At 45.3% G+C, this 25,418-nt stretch overlaps 1 protein-coding gene across 2 annotated transcripts in view; it reads right to left on the reverse strand.

Annotated features, from left to right (window-relative positions):
* Positions 1-3,891: 3,891 nt before the first annotated feature.
* LOC147661180 (uncharacterized) overlaps positions 3,892-25,418 on the reverse strand; it is a 224,153-nt gene continuing 202,626 nt past the window's right edge. For both annotated transcript variants that reach the window (XM_086951259.1, XM_086951260.1), the window contains exon 10: positions 3,892-6,351. In XM_086951259.1, coding sequence (XP_086807385.1) covers positions 5,790-6,351 — 562 coding nt within the window. In that variant the 3' untranslated portion in view covers positions 3,892-5,789. The remainder of the gene's footprint in view (positions 6,352-25,418) is intronic.

The raw sequence follows: 25,418 nt of genomic DNA on the forward strand, positions 1-25,418 counted from the left end.
TCATTGTGAACCGAAATCATTATGCTGTGTGGCTGGAAGCAAAAGGTGAAGGGCCACAGCAGACCAATGGGTGAGGAGGGCAGACTTGGAGCTTCTGTACACAAGTATGTAAAATATACCTCTTTGTATTAAAACAAAAGCTCTTGGCTTACCTCAGACCTAAAAGTCCACACTTGTGTTTGAGCAGTAACCACTTTCTGTTGAGTTAACTGAAAAGGTAAATGAGAACACCAAAGACACAGGCCCACCTGCGGTGGAAAGAGCCATGGTTAGGGGGTTCAGGTATTCAGTTTGGGGTCAATTGCCTACCAGGTGGTACTAGCTGTTTGATTCAGAAACCAAAGAGGCTTAGGGAGGTACAATTGAAGGAACTTTCATCAAGCTTTGGTACAGCGAACAGTTCTGGCGTTGGCTTCAAGCCTTTAGGCTTAGCCAATATTTTTTTGTAATGCTTTTGTAAACTAGTATTGCAAAAAACATTTATAACATAGGAACTTTAAATAAATAAATAAAAAAAAGTATTGCCCCACCAGTCACTGCCATTGAAAGGGAGTACTTTCTGTGTGGATGACAACACTGTGTTTGGGTTGAATGGCATCACACGGTTAGAAAGGAACCGATAGCTGATGTGGGCTGACCCACCATGCCAGGCATTATGTTGTGGTGGCTGCACACAAATTGAGAATGGCATACTATAGACCCAGAATTAAGAGGGTTGGCAGGAAGCAACTTCAAGTAAATATGTTACATGTATAATTTGTGTCAAATCAAAAGGTCTTGGCGCTGAGCAGGCCTACAAAGGCTATTGCTCATGAATATCAGGGTTAGGGCAATGAGGTGAAAGGCTAGAGAAAATAGTGCCTCTGGGCACTGTGACAGCTATAGAGATGAGCATTGCCTTCTGTCAGAGGTGATGTTTTGTTATGTCTATTTGTTTAGCGCACTAATCAGCCGTGAGGGTCTCCAGGCGCTTGAGCAGCTGTGTAGGATATATTGAGGCAAGTCTGTGCATCCTTCGGTTGCACACCATCTGCTTACCATCTTGCTTATGTCCCCTGGAGCACAATGCACACACTCTTGATGCGACTGCATTCTGTGAGTTTTGTTTCCTTTTCAGTTTTTTGCAGCCTGGGCCGTTCTAAGCTTGCCATAAAGACACAAACCGGTGCCACATAAAACACCCGATCGAACAACGTGCTCACAAGTTATTGTACAGGCGCCAGCATCATTTCACAGCTTAATCCTAACATTTAGTTCCTCGCCACGCCGTGATGTATGATGTGAACAAGGCTACATGGCAGATCCGCTGCAGAAAATGCTGAGCTGTGCAAAAACACAGCGGAAGGCAGCCGCAGGTACCCCCGCCTCAAGCCAGCAGGAGGCCTGTACAAGATTGCATTTCTGCCTAAGCATCTGAATCTTAAAAGGTAACAGAGACTTTGATCAAATAAGACACTGCCTCCTGCTCTGTGCGACTCTAGAGCCGAGAAGACAGGCCAAAGACACTAGTCCCGCAAGAAGCTCTCACAGCGCAGAATTCAAGCGCAGCGCTAGGTTTCCTCAAAGACCACTGGAGGTGGGTATAGTTTAATTATATAGCAGCAGAGGGTAATTTAAACTACAGTACTACTGTTAACCTATGCACAAAACTGTACTTGCACGCATTTTACACTATTGCCTACTGAGACATGAACACAAAGTATGCTGCCTCTTGTGCTAGCGCATTGAAGACCCACCAGGCCATGTATTGCGATTTATATAGCGCAGGTATCAAGGCGCTTGCTTAGGGAACCCGTCCTGGTATTCCCCTGTGAGATACCCCGGCAGGGTATCCGCAAAGTGAAAGCCTGGCATCCCGCCGCGAGCTGCCGTTGTGGAGATTAAGCAAGCTATTGCCCAGAGTCGCAGATTGTGAACCCGTGAATCGAGTAGGCACCGGAGCGAGAATTGTCGAGTCCATGGACATTTTAGGACTCGAGACCCCGCCGAGCCGGGAATTGAACCCTGGTCCCGGGCTGACCTCTGCTTCCAGGTCTGCCTCCTCTAACCCCTGAGCCACACTTCTCCATAACCAGCGGTATCTGCCTGCGCACATCACAGTGCTTTGGGTCATATCCCAAGAATAGCTGCAGATGCAGGGTGAGCACATTATCATACATTATCTACACAAATAACACCCAATGTGGTGTGAATCAAGGAAGTATGGCTGCCACAATGTACTCCCCGCTTTGAGTGGTCCCGCCAAGCCTCCTATTCAGTTATGGCGGAAAAACAAACCTAATTCGTAAACATGGAGTGCAGATATGAGGTTGGTTTGCACTGCCTTTGTCTTGTCCAAACGAGCTGTGTTCCTTCCCAGACTATGCGCCAACCCAGGCAGAGAAGGAAAAGCAAACAGCCTAGACTGAACAATAAATGTGCAGCCGACTCGAGCCCCAGGCAACAACCAAAGTACCCAAGACTCTGTCGCACTGAGAAGCAGTGAGCACGGAAGGCCACTGCTCATGTGCATGGTTGACTGAAGAGGCCCTTTGCCAATGCTTCTTGCCCCCCAGCTGTCTGCTGCGATCTGTCCCTTCTTGGCCTATTTACAGGAGGTCCCTGTGAAACTGATTCACAGCACACGCTGACCCCTGATTGACTAAACTGCGTTCATGGCATTCATTTTAACTAGGGATAGTAATATTCATTCTAAGACTAAGTTTATGGCCCTTAGCCCCGGCAAAACATTTAGGTGTTCAAAAATGTTGGGGGGGTTCCTCCTTGGACAGGGTTAGCGAGTTTGATTATTTGGGAATTAGGTCATCCAGATCTATGTCATGGGCACACCAGGATGAGAAGAGAAGTTTAAATGTAGCCCATCGCTCTGCTTCCATTTTAAAATGTGACAGGACATCTCGCACCAGGCATATTTCTCCCACGCTTAAGGCGGATAGAGCTAAGGCTAGTACCTTGCATGGGGCTGAAGCATGGGGCATCTCGACTCTGACCAAACTTGGTGGAGCAGAGAACACATTCTTGAGATCTCCTACAAACCTCCCAAAGAATACCCCGTAATACCATTAAGACGGGACATGGGTCTCAACTCAAGGATACATAAGGCTCAATTAAGGCTGTTACTATATTGGAGAAGGCTGAAGCACTCTGTAGGCCTGGATGATTATCCTGGAGACCTGGAGGGAGTAGCTTCTCTGGACAGTGTTGGCAACATCAAGTGGCTATGCTAGGTCCAGAAGAAGGACATATCAGGCTAGCAGATTACTGGTCCACCTCGGCATCCAGAGTCTACCTATCCAAGACCACACTCAAGAATGCATTTTGGGAGCATTTCCATCTTAGCGGATTCCAAAATGTGCCCCAGTGGATGCTTACTTCCCTTTTCCTAGATATTAAACCTGAATTTGTATTCAAGCCTTTTCTGGATCCTATTGTCCCATTGGCTGCAAAGGTATCCTTTCTCAAGTTCTGTTATGGAACTTTACCATTAATACCTTTATTGACAATTAGAACATTGGAATGTTGGGAGCTCCATTGAAAACAATGGAGTGCTCTGGGCTTATAATGGCTGGTATAAGCCTGGTGCTCCAACATTCCAATGTTTCTTTGTTTACAGCTCTGGCTGTGAACAAAGGCTTCAGGGAACCTGAGGGGATTCCAATCCCTTCACGCTTCCAAAAGGCTTTGTTTATTTGGTTTTTTTGTTGGAACATTCTGTCCTCTAGTGACAGAATGTTCTAATAGCCTTATAGCCCTTCGTAGATGGGCTATACCGCTATTAAAGTCCCTCTCCCTTGTTAAAGGCCCTCGCCTTCGGCTCGGGGCCTTTAACGCTGGAGAGGGCCTTTAATAGCCGGTATAGCCCTCTACGGCGGGCTATAAGGCTATAATGGAATGGCCTAACCCCTGTAAGCACTGTATGCCCAGTCTGCCAGCAGTCAGATGACTCACTGGTGCATTTTATTTTATTTTGTCCTGGTTACACCTGCCCAAGTATACCACGGATCATTGCACTATGCAAGCAACTTGGTCGCCATCAACCAGAGGTCGCTATACGGCTTCTTCACCCAGAAACCTCTCAGATAATTGTCCGTAGAGTTCCAAGTATCTTTATTGGAGTTGGTCTATTAGGCGTAGGGCGTTGAGTAGCCAACAGAACTCGTTTATTTACTATGCCCCTTTTTGTCTGTGTCCCAATGCCTATACAGTGCTATATGAAGCATTTTAACTTGCATTTCCTTTTATCAATTTTAATTAATTAAAAAGTATTTATTTATCAAAAAATGATGGGATGGTTTGATATCACAATTTATCATACACATTTAAAAGCATACTTTTATTAACCATTGGAGTATTTTAATGACATGAGTTAGGGCCCTGCTCTTAAGCCTAGCTTTGTGTGTTTTATTCTCTAGATGTATTGTATTTGTCTATGTGCTATTATGATTGAAAAACACTGAATGAAGTATTTTGATGATTTCATGTCATGTAAATCGAAATGTATTGACTCAATTTTTTTGAATTCCGTTTTAAGGCTCCTTACAGTGTAGAACAAAACATTCTCTTTACTCAGTCCTACCACTCTGAATAAGCATTCAAGTGTGCTCCTTCGTTTGATGACGTCTGCTTTTGTTTTTAGACTCACTGTGACATCATTCATATTAAGGTCCATTTTAAAGGGAACTGTGTGTGCATCTTCTTGCAAAAACTGGAAGTACTGGGGTAGAATTGCGCAGATTGCGCAGCAATTTAGCAGCAACATTTGCACCGGCTTCCGGACGGAGCAGCAAGGGCAAACTGATGTTTTTATGCTAGTTACTAGTAGCTCATGTCTCTTTTGCACTTGTGAGGCACCTCAAATGCGGTATTCAGACCATGATGACAGTTCTAATACTGCAATAAGGAAACACTGATGCAATGTGTGGAAACATGCACCTACAGCCCTCCTGCTCAGCTGGTGGAAAGTTCTCCCAGACTAAAACGCTAAATCTGATTTCGACAATCTGGGTCCAGTAGCTTTCTATGGGTTACAATCATAAGCCACCAGTCTCCGGTAGCCCACTGCCTAGAACTATTGCAAGGAAAACATTGTAACTAACCTGGAAGACTTGGTTGTACAAACTCGCATCATGATGCATTCAGGGCACACACAGCGACGCAGACAGAATGTTGGCAAGCGACATCAATCTCCGATGACCCTACAATGAGCACAGCGAGGGCGGCCTCCTACATTAAGGGAACAGCTGAGGAGTTAAAAGGCATGTGAGGGGCTTTGAGGACATTTCATCCCAGGACCCACACTAATGGCCATCTCAGGGGGCTGTAGAAGTAACACTGGCATGAAATTACACCCCTGTCAAGTGCAGACTAGGAAATTGTTTAGAGCAACTGAGGAGAAATTTAAATTGTTCACAAAATTGGTGACAGAATCAGGAACGGCAGATCAGGTTTTTGGCAATCACGCCTGCCCAGGAAACAAAGGCTATTTCCCTTTAGTATTAAACTTGTCTTTCTTTAGGATTAGGAAGCAAAAGCTGGTCAGTTCGTGGAGCCTTTACTTCATTAAACCCAAACCAGTTGGTTAGAACCCTAAAATAAGACCTCACAAACGTATCCCAATTAATTGTACTGCATCCAACGCTACTTCAATGCTCTTCTGATGCACAGAAGTTTTGTGAACATTCCATCCAATGAGCAAAGACTTCTGTATTTTATAGTGTTTGTAAAAAATATCACTAAAAGGCAACATAAAACCCAGGTTAATATAGGGTGCACTACAATTCAGCATGTACCTATTTTCTATTTCTAGTTACGAGGAGCTGGTGTTGGCGTCCTATGGCGTCATCAGACTCGTTCGGCAGCTCATCTTCCGAGAAGCTGATGTGTAGGCAAGTCTCATTGGCTACAGATGAAAAAGGTAGCGTGTAGTCGGTGGTCGCGCCTACTTGTTCCAAGCGCTTAAAGAGACGCTCGCTCACCTTGGTGTCCATTCCAAAGCCAGACGTACCTTTCAAGTTGTCGTAGCTACCAGTCATGGAATAGAACGTGTCGTTCTCGACAGTCAGTTCTTTGTCAAAGGACAGGTTTGCACGCTCCCTTATTGGGGAAAGGTCTGCGTTCTCCAGGCAAGAGATACGGTTGGATTTTACGGCTGAGCTTCGAGAGGTGCAGTCGAAGTCGGAGGCTGTGAGTGAACCGGCTGTGATGTCCGTGAGGCTTGTAAGGGTGGAACGTGGTAACACTGTATGTTCCTCCGCTGGCTTGGGTTCCGTCTCCTGGCCCAGCAACGTCTTGGTGGAGCGTTTTCTGATGACTGGTGGAGGTGGGTTCAGCCTTGGGATGATGCTCTGCAACCTTGAAAAACAGAAAAGGACATTTATGTAAATTGAACCCACAGGTCGTGCATGCCTCCTACGCAAGGTACAACGCGAGGTGCTGTATGAGGCACCAAAGGAGACAGAATACTGAAACATGCAGAAAATCACAGGACTTAGTACTAACCAGATCAGGGCAAAATTTAAAGTGTTTCTACACTGGAACATTTTAACTCTGGTAAAACTTGTCCTGTGACCATGACATACCATATTAATGACTAAAGCATACTTTGGCCAGACAGATTTCTGTCCTTTTATAATATAACCTTTAGCTTTAGAAACTCTGGAACGGCTTTTTAAACACCTGAGTTCTGTTCTACACCTAAAACTTGGGAAATAAGTTGTTTTTTTGAAGACTTCTTGCCAAGGGGCCACAAACAGTTGTTGACAAGAGCCTGAGGCCAGACTCAACTCTTATTGTTGCTAAATCGAGGATGGCAGTGACGTTTACAGGGTGGGAGATGCTCCTGGCACAAAGCGCACAAACACCAAAGGGACTCTTCTAAATAGTGCCGCCACCCATGTCTGTTTCTCCAGCATTATTTTAAGCACAAGATTAGCTCAATTGCCCCCATGCCAAAAAAGAAAAGTGCCAAAGCATGCTTTCATTTTCTAACAGTTTTTAGAAAAAAGGCTAACTAGAATGCTCTCCTGACCGAGCTGAAAAATAAGAAAGGCATTTTATCATTCCAAGTACAATATTGCAGTTCGCATTGGTGCATTTAATCTATGAAGTGTAATGCTCAAGCGGGATCTTTACTTCATGGAAACAAACCCTACAAGAGTCAGTAGGCCCAAGTACCTCCAACAACCCTATCACAAAAAGACGTCTTTAGTGCATGTGGCAATAAAGTGCATCTTTGGGGAAGATCTCAGTGAAGCCACTTCTTTCCTCGCTCTGTCAAGACGGTCTGGCGCCCGCCCCTTTTCAAATACCCTCATGAAGCTCACGCACTATGATTCGGTCTTACAGGGTTGTCCAATGTCGGTCCTGGAAGGCAGAATCCATGCCAGATTTTTCAGATAATTACATTTATCTAAATGCGGATATGTTAGAAATGAGGCCGGAATCCAGCCCTCCATGACCGACATTGGAGAATCCTCTACATATGCAGGTTAGAATGTTCCAATAACCAGATGCTGAAGGTCTAAGAAGGTTGATTCTATTCGGCTCTACAGCACACATCCTGCATGGATTCTATTCGGCTCCACAGCACACATCCTGCATGGATTCTATTCCGCTCCAAAGCACACATCCTTCTGGATACTATTCGGCTCCACAGCACACATCCTGCATGGATTCTATTCGGCTCCACAGCACACATCCTGCATGGATTCTATTTGGCTCTACAGCACACGTCCTGCATGGATACTATTCGGCTCCACAGCCCACATTCTGCATGGATTCTAATGGGCTCCACGGCACACACCCAGCATGGATACTATTCGGCTCCACAGCACACATCCTGCATGGATTCTATTCGGCTCTACAGCACACGTCCTGCATGGATACTATTAGACTCTATAACACACATCCTGGATGGATTCTATTCAGCTCCACAGCACACATCCTGCATAGATTCTATTCGGCTCCACAGCACACATCCTGCATGGATTCTATTCGGCTCCACAGCACACATCCTGCATGGATTCTATTCCGCTCCACAGCACACATCCTTCAGGATACTATTCGGCTCCACTGCACACATCCTGCATGGATTCTATTCGGCTCCACAGCACACATCCTGCATGGATTCTATTCGGCTCTACAGCACACGTCCTGCATGGATACTATTCGACTCTATAGCACACATCCTGCATGGATTCTATTCAGCTCCACAGCACACATCCTGCATAGATTCTATTCGGCTCCACAGCACACATCCTGCATGGATTCTATTCGGCTCCACAGCACACTTCCTGCTTGGATTCTATTCGGCTCCACAGCACACTTCCTGCTTGGATTTTATTCGGCTCTACAGCACACATCCTGCATAGATTCTATTCCGCTCCACAGCACACATCCTGCATGGATTCTATTCGGCTCCACAGCACACTTCCTGCTTGGATTCTATTCGGCTCCACAGCACACTTCCTGCTTGGATTCTATTCGGCTCTACAGCACACATACTGCATGGATTCTATTCGGCTCTACAGCACACATCCTGCATGGATCCTATTCGGCTCTACAGCACACATCCTGCATGGAGTCTATTCGGCTTCACAGCACACTTCTTGCATGGATTTTATTGGGCTCTACAGCACACACATCCAGCATTAACTCTATTCAGATTTACACGCACATCCTGCATGGATTGTTTTCGGCTCCCAAGCACACATCCTGCATGGATTATTTTGGGCACTACAGCACAAATCCAGCATGGGTTCTATTCAGCTCTACAGCAGACATCCTGCATTGATTCTATTCGGCTCCACAACACACACCCAGCATGGATACTATTCGGCTCCACAGCACACACCCAGCATGGATACTATTCGGCTCCACAGCACACATCCTTCATGGATACTATTCCGCTCCACAGCACACATCCTTCAGGATACTATTCGGCTCCACAGCACACATCCTGCATGGATTCTATTCGGCTCCACAGCACACATCCTGCATTGATTCTATTCGGCTCCACAGCACACATCCTTCATGGATACTATTCCGCTCCACAGCACACATCCTGCATTGATTCTATTCGGCTCCACAGCACACATCCTTCATGGATACTATTCCGCTCCACAGTACACATCCTTCATGGATACTATTCGGCTCCACAGCACACTTCCTGCTTGGATTCTATTCGGCTCCACAGCACACATCCGGAATGGATACTATTCGGCTCCACAGCACACATCCCGCAGGGATACTATTCGGCTCCACAGCATACATCCTGCATTGATTCTATTCGGCTCCACAGCACACATCCTGCATTGATTCTATTCGGCTCCACAGCACACATCCTTCATGGATACTATTCCGCTCCACAGCACACATCCTGCATTGATTCTATTCGGCTCCACAGCACACATCTTGCATGGATACTATTCGGCTCCACAGCACACTTCCTGCTTGGATTCTATTCGGCTCCACAGCACACATCCTGAATGGATACTATTCGGCTCCACAGCACACATCCCGCAGGGATACTATTCGGCTCCACAGCACACATCCTGCATGGATACTATTCGGCTCCACAGCACACACCCAGCATGGATACTATTCGGCTCCACAGCACACATCCTGCATGGATTCTATTTGGCTCCACAGCACACATTCTGCATGGAGTCTATTCGGCTCCACAACACAACTCCTGCATTTTTTCACATGCATGCAGCCTCCGTTCATAGCCTCAAGAACTCAGGCATCCCTCAGAGCCCAAACCTCCCCACAGACACACACAACACTTGAGCTTGAACAAGTAACAAGGGTGCCTCTACAGCCTTTACAAAGCCTGTAGGCCATAAGATGCACATTTATAGTTTCTTACCTTGGGGGTCAGAAGATGCTATGTACTCATTCCATCCGGTCCAAACAGTTCCTATGTGCGCATTCACTACAGGCTGGGACCTGAGAAGGCTTCAGTGCAGCAATGCAACTTTTGTTTTAAGGTAAATAACTTTCCTCTGGGGCAGTTTGGGAGCACCATCACACTACCCACAATGCCTCTTGGGAGGAAGATTATCCACCTTAGAGCAGATGTGGGAGGTGATCATGCAAGTTGTTAGTACCCATAATTTACAAAGAGAGAATCAACGTTTGCTGATGTTTACAGCTATACATTATAAAAAATCTTAACCTCATTGTTAACTTTAAACGTGATTCCAGGCCCCCACAACAATAATGGTAGCACAAACAGAACTAACCTGTTTAGTTGGTTAGAACGACAGCCATATTAAATGGCTTAGGTGATTTAGTTTATACATTTGCCATCTACAAACTTGGTTGCTTTTAGTCTTTTTGCTTGATGAGCCCTTTATAAAGAACCCTTGTAACAGAAACCCCATACGTCATAAATATTAATATACTGGGAACTGTCCCACAGCTGGCTAACTTTAAACCTGACCAATATCCTCTCCGTTAGATCATTTGAACAGTGAAATTTGATCATTGAACTATAGGGCCAAACTTAAATCCTACGCAAGTAACTTCAAACAAATGTTCTGACTGCCTACATTACTTGATGTTTACCAGGTAACAAAGGATAAGAAAGATTGGTCAAGTAGTATATTAGGAGTGCAACAACGTCAACATCATCGAGAAAGCCACAAGGAACTTTGCACAAGCTGTAAGATCAACACCTCAGTTGCAAGGTAGCACCAGGCTCAAAAGCAAGAGGTACAAATAGAAAAGCCAAGGTCAAGCCTTTGATTTCTAGCGTCGAGGATCTAACATTAGCCTTGCATCGTCATTGTCTCCAAACACTAAATGAAGCTACGTGCGACTTTACAAGACGCGCCTCATTGAGAATCCAGATTCTGTAGCACCTAGAACAGTAACATAAAACAGATTTGCAAACTAAGTTTTGAAAGACTACTAATATTCTGTCGCTTTGTCCTATAATTTTTATGGACTTTGACAATTTCGGCCTGCGATCTTCAGCTTCCGGGAGACAGCAGCCCTGAGTGCAGATACAATGCGGGAAGTGCTCAAATAGACAACGCGTGAAGGCATCCCGCGCTGTCTCGACCCACGGGGAGAGTTTTTTGCTCTTGTAACGTTTTTTGTGCCCCTGCAAATCGCAGTGAGCAACCACGGCTACTAACCCTGGTTAACACTATATGGTTAAAACTTCAAAAGAATTTTTCACATTTAGAGCCTCACTGGAGGTGTCGTAATTTGACGATGGCTGGGTTAGTGCTTAGCTTTGCTACACGTTATTTCCCTTAACTTGGCCTTATTCGAAAACGCCATTTAGGGAATGAGCGGCCTCGTGGTCAGCATGCCCTTTAGTCCTTTGTCCGTGCCACTGACCACTCGAGTTTGCCCAGCAACAGGCTATTTTTAGTAACGGTCAAGCCTGTACATGCGCAGTTCCGACTGACCAGTCACCCCTTAGGAATGTTCCGCCAAACTGACCAGTGGTGTTGTAACCCCTCCCATGAGTTGGCTGTGTTCCAAAAATGACCATATATGTACCTAAACTTTGTAACCATGTACCGCCTACCTTTTTATTACTGTAAATCTGTATAAAAGAAGGACTCGCACCAACGTTCGGTGTGATATTTCTTGCATTGCCGAAGGGTGCTGTAGGAATGTACCACCACCCCATGGGGTCTTAATAAACTTGTCTTTTGTACTTTTCAGTTTCCGTGCCTACAGTTCTTTTGGTGTAAGTGGGTATTTCTGTGGAGCATGTAGGCCTTGGAAACCCAATACCACAAATTGACGACCACGAAGGGACTCATCGGCGACTCGGATGCCCGAAGGAGAGGTCGTGACGAAGGATTGGAAACTCGCCATGGACGCGTACGCTGCCACTGAGTGACCCGAGTCTTGGCACCCACGGTGTTTTCTTCCTTTCCTTCTGATCTGACCTTCCAGGTGGCGCCGGTCTCCGACTGAGATCCTGCTCGTCTGTGTTGCTGTACAGTGCCCGTTTGGCTGATTCGATCAAAGACCTTGGCAGTTGGAATCTGGACATTTGAGCTTTGGGTAAGATTTGTGATCAGTAAGGTAGTCTGCGGACGCTTACTGAAGTTCTATGAATGTGATTATGATTTGAGTTAGCTAACATTTTGACTTTGTGAATTTGAAACATATGTGTAGTGCACTTCACATAGGCAGGCATGTAGAGATGTTTCTCTAACTTTGTTCGTACTTTGAGCGGCACATTTGTGTGAATTACTGTAAGTGCCATTTTTTACGGTATCACGCTTTCGTGGTACTTTTTGAACATGCCTGTTTTAAGCACACTCCGAGGGATGTGCTGTCTTGGAAATGGTACCACATATAGGCTAAATGAATCTCAGCCGGCTCCCCCAGAGGGAACACCTAATCGTGATATGTATGTAAAATTCGGCCTTCCCCCTATACTGTACAGTAAATTATGGCATAAATACACTAGAACCGATCCCGAGTTGCAATGGCCACTACATGGGTCGTTTGATTTGCGAAAGGTTCAGTTTGTTGAGCAATGTTTGTTTCAGCGCAGGTCTAGACAGGACATGTTTGATTGTGTGCGAATGTGGGAGAAAGCAGTGCGTGAACGTATGAAGCGTGAGGTTGCCTTGGCGGACAAAGAGCAGCGCAAGGCTGCTCGAGATAAAGCTTTACAGCTTGAGGAGAAGGAGGCGCAGGAGAAGAAAGAGAGGGAGGCACGGGAACGTAATTTACAAACGACCGGTCAATTTCCTATTCGTCGTCCGCTTTATCCTGTCCTTAATAATGAGGTCGATGATTTTTCGTTATTAGATCGATCTCCGCCTCCGTATGTTCAGCCTACGGCCCCGTCCGAGGATTCCGGTGATGAAGGTCGGGATAAGTCAAGTACCAGGTTAACTGCTGAGAGAGCCGCGGAATTGCGTAGTTTTGCTAGGAAATTGAATTTGAATCACATAACTGTGTCAGAAGTTGTAGCGGAAAAGGATAAGTGGTCGGAACGAGAATTGATGTGTTTTTTAACTACTTTTGCAGATGAAGTTATTGCTCGATTCCGTAAAAATTCAGTGGACTTAGAACCAAAGGATATGTCAGTCCATCATGAGAATATGCGTAAAGGTTTATTTGTTCTTGCAGATGCAGATGGGTTTTTCACACGATTGCTCCAGCTACGGGATGAGGCGTCCAGATTGCGGGAAGCACGAAAAACAGAAAAAGAGTCTGTGCCGGGGTCGACGGAACAGTCCAAACAGTGTTCTATCCTGGGTTCAGAATAGAATTCTAAAGTGCATGTTATGCCTATGCGTGAAGCTGCACCTCTGTATGTTCCCCCTAAAGGGGACGGTACAGATGAAGATAAAATGTCGGCGAATGCAAAGGGGTATTTTATATATAATTGGGTGTGTACGCCTTGGAACAGAGCAGATGTTATGGCATTGAAAAACGCTTTGCCTCATCTCCGTAAGAATCCGGCAGCATTCTATGAAGGGGTAGAGGGGGCCATTTCCTCTTGTGTTATGACTCTTGTTGATATAGATCTTTTCTTTGGATTAATATTCCCCCCCGATATGTGGAGATCGATTCGTAAGACTAATGACCAAACGATGTTTGGGGCAACTTGGAAGGAGATAAGTCAGGCTGATTTAGACAGGGAACCTGCATGCAAACCATGTGACTTAATTTTAGATCTTCCAGCGGCTATTTTGAACAAACTAAAAACGCTTGTTCCTCCTAAAAAGATCGATTGGACTATGTTAGCCTCATGCAAACAGAAGTCAGACGAATCGGTATCTGATTTCTTTACACGTTTTGAAGAAGCGTTTCATGATTACAGTGGTCAATCATTAACAGATGATACGGGTAGGCATTTGTTTGTAGATAAGTATGTGGCTAATCTCCTACCGGAGATTGCAAAAAGATTGAAAGCAAGTGAAAGTTCTTGGACCACAGCGACCCCTGCGTCTTTGTTAACTATGGCTCAGTATTACGAGCGGCAGGAAATAGAGGCTAAAGAAAGTGTTGATAAGAAAACGAAGGAATTGAAAACGAAGGTGATGTTGGCACCGGTTCGCGGTACGCAATCTAGAGGGAATGATAGAGGCAGGCGTGGAGGGGGTAATGCGTCGTACGGTCGTACCGATATTGCTGAGGACCAATGCGCATATTGTAAAGAGTTTGGGCATTGGGCTGAAGATTGTCCAGTGCTTCGTGAGCAACGTAGTCAGCGTGGTCGAGGAGGTGGAAGGTCGAGGAATAGTTATTCAGGAGCGAGAGGTGGCGGAAGTGATCGTGGTAGGTTTGAAGCGAGGGGTCGTGGTCAGGATGAACGAAACACTTTTGATAGACGGAATCAGTATCAGATATCGGAGAATGAGAATGTGGAGCATCAGGATTATGTGCATGCATAGGATTGCGTAGGATGGGGTGTGGAATCGGTTGAAGTGCCAGTAGATCAAAGAGGTCCATATGTAACAGCGGGCATTTTGGGTTCTACTGATCAGTTTTTAGTTGACACAGGAGCTACTCGTAGTGCTTTGTCTAAAAACTTGGTTCCAAGGGCTCCACCTGTCTGGCGAAACGATAACATGTATAGGGTTTGATGGCACACCCTCTCCTAGCCCATTATCACAACCTCTTGCACTTTGTATTGACAATTTTTTCAGTTTTTGTCCATTTTTGTTGTCGCCTTACACTCCAGATAACATTATGGGTATTGATTTGCTCAAATATTTTCGAGCAACGATACGCTGCGCTCCTGAAGGAGTGCGGGTTATTTTGAACGACAATTACCCAGATTCAGATAGATTTTGTACAATGAAGGAAATTGAAGCATTAGCCTCTCTCCCACATACGTTATGGGCGACATCGGATACGGATGTGGGACAGATGCTTATTCCGCCTATTCGAATTACTGTCAAGGAGGGAGTACTTTTGCCACGTGTACCACAGTACAAGATCTCTAGGGAAGGTGAAATTGCCCTGACGCACATCGTTCAGGATTTGATTATTGCAGGAGTAGTGGAGGAAGTTCCTTACAATGTCTGTAACAGCCCTATTCTTCCGATTCTTAAAAAAGATACTGACGACAAAGTCTATCGATTTATTATTGATTTGAGAGAAATTAACAAAATTGTCATTCCCCAATACCCGGTGGTGTCTGATATCACGACATTGCTTACCTTGGTCCCCCCAACTGCGACAACCTTTTCTGTTATTGACCTTAAGAACGCGTTCTTTTCCATCCCCATTCATCCTGACAGTAGATACTTATTTGGCTTTACCCTAAATAATAAATCGTACAGATTTTGTCGTGTTCCCCAAGGTTACACAGAGAGTCCTAGCATCTATAGCCAGGCTTTAAAAAGACAGCTCGACTCTTTTGAATTGCAATCCGGAGTAGCCCTTATACAGTATGTTGATGATCTCGTGTTGGCTGCAGACACCTATGCACAATGTGAGGAGAGTACATTTGCTTTGCTTTCCTTTTTGGCTCAGAACAATCATAAAGTCTCTAAGAAAAAGCTACAATACTGTAGACCCAAGGTGACCTACCTCGGTCATCTTTTGTCTAAGGAGGGGCGTGCATTAACATCAGATCGAATTCAAGCGATTTTGGATACGCCAGTCCCCCGCACTCAGAGAGATGTACGCGCCTTCATAGGACTAACGTCCTTTTGTAGACAGTGGATCATGGAGTTTTCGCACATTATCAAACCTTTGTTAGCGTTATTGTCCAAAACTACACCAATGCCCCTTGAATGGACAGATGAATGTCAAAATGCTTTTGATCAATTGAGACAGGCCCTTTGCTCTGCACCCGTGTTAGGTACACCAGATTCCACAAAGATTTTCACGTTGTACGTGCACGAGAAAGATGGGTGCGCGTTATCAGTGTTAGTGCAGGCACACGGGGATAAGCAGAGGCCATGTGCGTATTTCTCAGCCATTCTTGATCCTGTAGCGCGAGGGTTACCTGGGTGTTTCCGAGCAGTCGCAGCGACAGCAGTAGCTATACGGCAAAGTGAGGGAATAGTTTTGTCACACAAATTGTTGGTGTTAGATCCCCATGCAGTAGATGCCCTGTTAAATCAAACGAAGACGCAGTATCTCACGAGTGCACGTTTAACAGGGTATGAGCTCACACTTTTGGCGCCGCATATCACACTGAAAAGATGCGCTACCCTGAACCCTGCCACTTTATTGCCATATCCGGTTGAAGAGGGTCAGGAGGAAAAACACCATGATTGTGTTTTCCTGACCGAGGAACAAACAAAGGGTCGTGTCGACTTACAGGATATGCCACTTCCAGATGTGGATGGGGAACTGTGGGTTGATGGATCGTGTTTGAGGCTGCCAGATGGCACAACTTCTGCAGCATATGCGGTCACGACACTTAAGACGGTGGTAGAAACAGCACGAATACCCCAGAAATCAGCCCAAGCAGCGGAGCTGATAGCTTTGACAAGAGCCTGCGAACTGAGTGCTGGCTTATGTGTGAACATCTACACAGATAGCCGGTACGCCTTCGGAGTAGCGCATGACTTTGGCCTACTCTGGAGAGAGCGTGGGTTTTTTACTTCGCATGGAGTACACATTATGCACGGAGAGCTAGTGCGTGATCTCCTAAACGCGTTACTTTGTCCAAAGAAAGTAGCGATAAACAAATGCAGTGCACATAAAAAGGTCACTGACAAAGTGGGACAAGGCAATGCCTTTGCAGACAGTATAGCAAGACAAACAGCTATGTCACGAAACGACTCCAACATGTATGTAGTGAAGTCGCAGGCCGAGCGATGGCATGATGCTAGAGCAGAGATATTAGACATCCAGAAATCAGCGACTGAAGCAGAACTTGTAACATGGGCAGCAGAGGGGGTGCTGGATGATGAGGGTTGTTGGAGGAGCAAGGATATGGAACGATGGAAATTGCCTGCAGCTTACTTGCAAGCGATGGTCCAAATGACACATGGGTTGGCACATGTTGGAGCTCTTGCAATCACTCGATTGTTGACACGAGTTTGGGAGCATCCTGAGATTGCTAACACTGCCAAGAGAGTAGTGCAGACCTGTTTGATATGTTTACAGCACAATCCTGCAAAAGGGACGCATACTCCGAAAGGAGGGTTCGTTCCACCTTCTGCACCATTCGAGGTACTTCAGATGGATTATATCCAGCTTGAGCGTTGCAATAACCTTAAGTATGTCTTAGTGGTGGTGTGTGCCTTTAGCAAATGGGTTGAGGCCTTCCCCACGAAGGATAATACAGCTTTGACAACAGCTAAGGTTTTGCTCAAAGAATACTTCCCTCGATATGGCGTTTGCAAATTTTTGTGGAGCGATAATGGTTCTCATTTTGTTGGGAAAATTGTGGAATATGTGCTAAAGGGATTGGGGATTCAGCAAAAGTTCCATGCTGTGTTCCATCCTCAGTCAGCAGGTCTTGTCGAGCGGTACAATGCCACGTTGAAACTAAAACTGGCTAAGATTGTGGCGTCCACGTCTTTGAAGTGGCCTGATGCCTTGCCGCTAGCATTACTCTCTATTAGATCAGTGCCCCACTCTCGAACTGGCCTCACTCCGTATGAAGTGGTGTTTGGAAGGCCTATGAATATATGGGGAGTTCCTAAGCCTCGATTGTTACATGATGTGCCTTGTATAATGATGAACGATTATTTGGCACGATTAACAAATGATTTACTCTCTATTCACCAACAGGTTCGAGAAGCGCTCCCTTACAACTCTATTGGAGAGGCTCACAATCTTCGTCCTGGGGATTACGTGATGGTTAAATCCTTCGAGAGAACAAACAGCTTGGAACCGAGGTGGCGTGGCCCCGAGCAGGTCCTGCTTGCGACTCGAACGGCTGTACGAGTGACCAACAGGAAGCGGTGGGTGCATTCAACTCACTGCCGTCGCGTCTCTCCGGACCTGGTGAATCCTACTGTGCTGTCCGACTACAGAGACATCTTGGACGAGGAAAAGAGCCCAGTTGTGACGTCGGCCGAATCGGAGGGAGCCTTCCCGGACCACACCGTTTCTGGACAACAGCGTTATAATCTGCGGCCAAGATAGAAAGAAGATTTTTTTTGGTGCGAGACTGGTTGGTTACCGCTCTGGGGTTTGTGAAACGGAAGCCGGGAATCTCAAGGGGGGGGGATCAGTTCTGCCAAGAGTAGCGACACCCGTCTTGACCCCGGAGAAGAAAACAACGGCTACCTCGGAGCTCAGCACTCACATTTTTATTTTTTAGTTGTATATTTGAGACATTGTGAACTCTTTTGAACTATGGCGTCTTCTGCAGCACGAGACAAAAGAATTCTTGGTGCTATATTGTTTGTATTGACAATCGTGGTAATAGCAGTGATAGCCTGGGTAGTAGAACTTGTGGTGCCTGTACGAGAACATTTGCTGCCGACTACCCCGGCTCCATATGAACATTTTCATTTCACCTTACCCTACCATGAAGAACGGCACCGACAGACTTACTTGAACAATAGCTTCATTCAAATCTTGCATCATACTCACAATATGACGAATACTTCTAACTGTTGGGTGTGTGGGATGTTGCCTGGACATCAGAAGAAAGGAGGCACACCACTTATCCCACTCCCGTTTTCCCATAATGGTTCCTGTAATGCTTGGTATACTCTTCTATTCACTTTGCGCTGGCCAACAAAAGGGGGGGGGGTGCTTTTCCGTTCAAACAAGATATGCTATCATGATCGGGACGGCTATCCACAAGCTGAGGGTACTCGATTCGAATGGGAAGAGTACCGCCCCGACAACGTGTCTGCACCCCGAATCTACAGTAATCAACGGAACATTAATATGTCCAGCTCTCATGTTATTAATGTTATAGATACTAAAGCTGATCTTTGCATACGAAATAAAGGTACAATCCCTGTTGGAAAAAGTGAATGTAACACCACACTTACATTTGACAGTCCGAATGGCATATCCTTTGTGGCATCTCGAAATACATACTTCATCTGTGGCAATAAAGGTTATCATCGTCTCCCGTTAGGATGGTTAGGTACATGTTATATCTCTTTTGTATTGCCCCCTGTATTCATTGCCCCACCAATGTACCATAATGACTATATTCTATATCATGACTTTGTGTTAAATAGAGTCAAACGTGCTGTAGTCCTGGAAGACATTGATCAGACCGATACTGCACTACAACAATATGTGGATTTTAATTTGGATTTGTTTTCCTTTGTGGGAGCTGCTCTGAACAGTCGAAAGATACGACGACTGACCCGTGTTGTTGAGGCTGTAGCTAATGATACTGCTTTTGCATTGGGGAATATAACTGAAGAGCTTCAAATATCTAGAATTGTCACGCTCCAGAACCGGATGGTTCTAGATGTAGTTCTAGCTGATCGAGGGGGGGCATGTAGAATTATCGGAAGTAGCTGTTGTGTTTACGTTCCTGACAAGTCACCATCTGTATATGATGCTATATCAAAATTGCATAAAATTGCAGCTGAAATACATCCGGACAATGGTACATGGACCTTTTCGGGGTGGTTCTGGTCTATGCTTAGTACATGGGGCTGGAAGCTACTGACAATCTTATGTATCATAGTTGGGATCTTATTCTTCTTGTGTTTATGTATACAATGTGGCCCTGCATTATGTTCCATGTGTTTATCAGCTTGTATTCCATCTAGACGAGCTCTTGCCCAAAATGAATTAATGCTTCATAAAGAAGTGGCTCGAATTATGTCAATTGATATAGAAGATGAGTATCCCGACTATGTCCGCTATGAGGTAGCTTCAGCTAAACGCTAAAAGGGTCGTCTGTCGTAATTTGACGATGGCTGGGTTAGCGCTTAGCTTTGCTACACGTTATTTCCCTTAACTTGGCCTTATTCGAAAAACGCCATTTTGTATGTTACGGCGGCCATTTCAGGGAATGAGCGGCCTCGTGGTCAGCATGCCCTTTAGTCCTTTGTCCGTGCCACTGACCACTCGAGTTTGCCCAGCAACAGGCTATTTTTAGTAACGGTCAAGCCTGTACATGCGCAGTTCCGACTGACCAGTCACCCCTTAGGAATGTTCCGCCAAACTGACCAGTGGTGTTGTAACCCCTCCCATGAGTTGGCTGTGTTCCAAAAATGACCATATATGTACCTAAACTTTGTAACCATGTACCGCCTACCTTTTTATTACTGTAAATCTGTATAAAAGAAGGACTCGCACCAACGTTCGTGTGATACTTCTTGCATTGCCGAAGGGTGCTGTAGGAATGTACCACCACCCCATGGGGTCTTAATAAACTTGTCTTTTGTACTTTTCAGTTTCCATGCCAACAGTTCTTTTGGTGTAAGTGGGTATTTCTGTGGAGCATGTAGGCCTTGGGAACCCAATACCACAGAGGGTGCGCCTTAGCGCGCATACACCATCGGAGGACATAATTTAGGTCCTGACGAATGCTGAGCGGATTTGCAGTTGTAGCAGCAGGAACATGTTGACCAGTTGTTTGTTTTAAAGGACACAGGTTTCCTAAGACAGAACCTAGCTGTCCGCCACTTTGTTTTTAACCTAATACAGGTTGGCCTGTATTACAGATTTTTGTATAGGCAACAACCTTGTATTTTTTAATTTTGCACCCACAGTTACACTCACACCTTAATTTGGGCACTGTTGCACTCACCACATCCCGCTCCGCTGTAAAACAGGCGTTGCAGCACAGGGGGGGCATTCCGCCACCCCAGCGGGGACCCAATGATGAAGCATGTCACCAATTAGTGGTGAGTGAGGGTCCTTTTACAAAAAAAGATAAGATTTTCCTTTCCTTCTGGAAATCACACAGGGACATTGGTTCCCCTTAGGAATATTTTTCTTTAGGGGGTTTCTTTGTCCTTGAGGGGGATAGTAAGAGATATATATATATATATAAAGAAAAAGACACTAAAAAGAGATTTTTAGGTCGAGGGACCTATAAGCTGCGCAAAGCGCAGCTTCCGGTCCGGAGATCTTATGTTTTGGAGTAGGGCAGTTTAAACCCGCCTCTCTGCTCCATTCGCTTCCATTGGCTGGCTTCCTAAACGGAGGCCATCCATTGGAAGAGAAGGGAGTCACTCCAAACAAGCCCCGTCTCTTTCGGATTCGGGGGCGTAAGTTTTGCTGTTCTTTAGCTCATGACGTCGTCCGTCACTCAGGACAGCAAAACACGCCCCCGAATCCGAAATTTTTGTAAGCTTTGTGGCCGCCATTTTGGTTCCCTTGTTGAGGAGTCTGCATCTCTGCGATCCCCCTTCCAAGTTCCCTTCTGCTGCCCTTACCTCTGCAGCTCGAGTGGGTCTTCCCTCCCGAGAGCATGCACGGCAAGAAGCACTAGCCTGCAGCGCCACCGTTTCAGCGTGCAGCAGCGTCTACCGAGGACATGAGGTAAGCCTCTGCCCCCCTGTTTGTGCCGTTATTCGTGCCCCTGCCCGTCCCGTTTTTCCTGCCACAATCATTTCACGTTGCCAACTTTTACAGTACTGCCGTGTTAATGTAGATGCCTGTGTTCATGTTTTACAGAGCTTGCCGTGTTAATGTAGTTCTGCCGTCCCCCGCTGGAGTGGCCGGTCTCATTCTTTCAGATTGCTTCTCTTCCTATCCTGGCTTCCACAAAACCTACGAAGTGTGTGTGCTCAGAAAAAAATGCCTTATCAGCGAATCCAAAATGGTCAGGAAATATGTGCTGGTTGTGTTTCGTAAGTGCGTAACGCTGGCGGTGAGGAATGAAAGGGAAGTGTGGGGAGCGTTACATAATCTCCCGTTCAACACCCGCAGGCCACATTTCCTGTGACTAAGATCTCCGAGGGAAGCTGGTTTACATGGGAGGTGGTTTGCAGGCGCCAGAAGCATGCAGGCAAGGACCACTCACCACGGACAAGTCGCAAGTGTGTCCTGGTGAATCCAAGTCATTCCGAGTTCAGCAAAAGCAGTCCTTATATTGCTCGACATTTGTTGGGCCATAAAAGCGGTATTTAGTTGGTAGTAATCCTACATCCTTGAGCAGCCAGTCCTCTTGTAGGGTCAGAGCCAATTAGCGTCTGCCTCAGTAGGGTCATCTGGCAGAAGAGCAAGGGAAATTACTATAATTATCGCTGCTGCTGACCCGCAACTACATCCTGCTGCTGGGCGGCTCCCTGCAGGAGATGCGGCGGGTCCTGAGTGAGCTCAGCGGGCCCAGGGTGCTGCTGGCCGGGCTGCCCCTCTTCGCAGGCGCCAGGTCCGTGTTCCTGGCCCCAAGAGGCGTGAGCTGCGCAGAGTCCCTGCGCCCCAACAAGTACTTCTCAGTATCCCTGGAGGAGCAGCTGTGCTCGCCCTTCCACCTGCCTGGAGGAGCGGGCTTATGCTCCTGCGCAAGTTCCCACTGCAGCACTTTATTCCCTCCGGCCTTGGCATTGCTACCTTCCAGACACGGTTTTCCAAGTGATGCCCTCTCTGCTCACTCTGGTGACGAACTTGAACCATCCTCCTAAAACAGTTCCCATCTGTTGCGATCTCCCGCTTGGAAAATCGGAAACGACCTTTTGCATAATGCATTGACAAAAGCTCTTCAACTACTCGTCAGGGTAGTAAGCGCTATATAAATGCAACTCCCCAAAAAGCTCTTTTGACTCCACGCCCTGATCCCAAACCAGTCGGAACGACCCATGTAAAAGGTGTATCTTATTTTGTGTTAAAAGGATCGTCGTACCAGCAAATTTTCCATCCTAATGCGCAAAACTTTTTTTCCTCTTAATTTCAAAGTGCCCGACCTCCGAAAAACCTATATCCCAAGACCCTTCAACTGGAAATTGTTCCTGTTAACTGTCTTCCGTGCCATAGGCCATTTGCAGAATTGAAGCAGGATCCAGTATTATGAATTTTTTCTTAACATTTTTCTGTTATTGGTATATTTTTAAAACATTGGGAAGTGTTAGTCCCCACAAGGCAGGTGAAAACACATAGTCCCCACAAGGATGGTAACACGTGTATGGGTGTGTGTGTGTGTGTGTGTGTGGGCCTCTGTGTGTGTGTGGGCCTCTGTGTGTGTGTGTGTGTGTGTGTGTGGGCTCTGTGTGTGTGTGTGGGGGGGCTCTGTGTGTGTGTGTGTGGGGGGGGGGCTCTGTGTGTGTGTGGGGGCTCTGTGTATGTGGGGCTGTGTGTGTGTGTGTGTGGGGGGGGGGCTCTGTGTGTGTGTGTGGGGCTGTGTGTGTGTGTGTGTTTGTGTGTGTGGGGCTCTGTGTATGGCTCTGTGTCCGCGAATACTCTACTACTCTCTAATGCTCACCTATTGCCATTGTAAATGACAATACCATTTATTTATGTTTTTTAAAAAAAATGAAAAAAAATGTCATGAGCAATGCCAATAGCTCTACCTTTAATAATGCCGGGACCATTGCATTGTAAATGCTTGTTTGTTTATATATTCTTTATTCGTTTGCACTTAGTCACTCCTTAGTTGTTGTTAATATATTGATTGGGTTACAGGAGTGCCTGCTCATGCCCTTTCTCTCTAGTTGTTATTTGATATGCACCTAGTACAGTAACATAAAACAGATATGCAAACTAAGTTTTGAAAGACTACTAATATTCTGTCGCTTTGTCCTATAATTTTGATGGACTTTGACAATTTCGTACTGTGATTTCAGTCTATAGCTTTTTTAGTCGGGGGGCCTTGGAAAGCAACAGTTCGTTGAGCAAAATCTCTTTTTTTTTTTTTAAATCTTTTTTATTGAATAGAGCAAAAGGTGAGCCAAAGGTACAAAACATGGCAAATTTTAGAATTCAAAAATCACACATTTCAACTAAATTTCGAATACATTTCTCAAATAGCAAGCAAGAGATAAAAAAAGTTAAAAAGTTAGAAGCAATATACGGAGATAGAAGGAGGGTTCATTGTGATAGAAAAAGTCAGCCCATTGCAGAGTTAAACATTCCCCCCCAACCCCCTCCAGGGCATTAAGTACATCAGCAAAAACGTACAAAGCTGCAATAAAGTGCAAATGCAAAAGTACCAAAAGTACAAAAGAGTACTATCTTTAAAAGTGCAAAGTGCAATCCGATATGGAAAAAGGTGCTAGTACATGTAAATGTCCTGGAAATCAGATAATAGACTGTAAATGAGGAAACATCCCCTCACAATTCTCTTCACGAATCAACCTCCCTTTATTGCTTCTAGAGCCTCAAAATATTTCCAGTTCCTTTCAAATCTCCCAACAGCTCCCACTCTACCCGCATAAGCCCTTTCAAAATAACATATTCTCCTCATTTTAATGAACCATTTTAAGTGTAACGGAATCTCGCAGGACTTCCAGTTTTGAAGAATTAAGGAGCGAGCAACTGCGCAGGAAATAAATATAAATACCTCTTCTGCTTTATTAAACCTACTCCTATCTTTGGATATACCGAACAAGGCTACCTCTGCTGATGGTAAGATAGGTTTCCCAATAGCCTGTTCGATATCAGCAAATATTCCCTTCCAGAAAGTTTCTAACTGGTGGCAAGAAAAAAAAATATGATGCCATCCTCCCTGGCTACTAGCCATACATCTGAAGCATTTATTCTCAGTTCCGGGAAACATCCTTTCCAAAGCCTCCGGTGTATAATATGCTAACCAGCGAGACAGAAAGCACATCCTTTTATAGTTGGCAGCTCGCAACGATCTATTCCCCAACTCACAAATGACCTCCCAATCCTTTATGGAAAAGTTACATTGTGTAGCTAGATTTATTTTCTCAAGATGACTATCTACTAAAACATTTTGATTTGAACAATGAAGCATCTTATACCAGTAACCGATACCTACACTCATTCTATCATACAAGGCTGTTAATATGCTATTAGGGGGATTAAACAGGCCACTTATCTCTTTTCTGATAAAATCAGCAATCTGCATATATTCAAAAAAAGTCGGATGTAATGAACCATTTATTCTAGCGGTTACCTCCTGCCAACTAATTACCCTGTTTTGGATTACAAAATGTCTTAGCTCTCTGAAGCCACAAAGTTCCCAAGATCTAATATGATTCAGGCTTAGAGGGAGGCCTATTTGCATACATTCTTTCAAGCTTAGATAATGAGAGCTATTAGTGCCATATTTTCTGAAAAGGAGCGACATTCTTGAGGCATATTCTCTTAAAGTTTTGTATCTAGACCTCTTTGGGAGCCTTGCAATTTTTAAAAAAACTGGAATTTGAGAGTCTACCTCTTGTAGCATTCTTGTAAGAAAAAAATTATCTCTTGTTTGATTATTCCTCAATAATCCTGCCAATATATCAAGAAATGCAGCTTCATAGTAGGTCCTTAAATGGGGTAGAGCTAAGCCTCCTTGTTCAACTGGAAGTTGTAATACTGGAAGTTTAACTCTTGAAGTTTTCTTTCCCCATATAAAGCCTCTCAGCATTGTTTCGAGTTCTTTAAAAAATGTTAAATTAATTTTAATGGGCACG

Source organism: Lissotriton vulgaris, unplaced genomic scaffold (assembly GCF_964263255.1).
Source record: "Lissotriton vulgaris unplaced genomic scaffold, aLisVul1.2 SCAFFOLD_1407, whole genome shotgun sequence".
NCBI classification, from domain to species: domain Eukaryota; kingdom Metazoa; phylum Chordata; class Amphibia; order Caudata; family Salamandridae; genus Lissotriton; species Lissotriton vulgaris.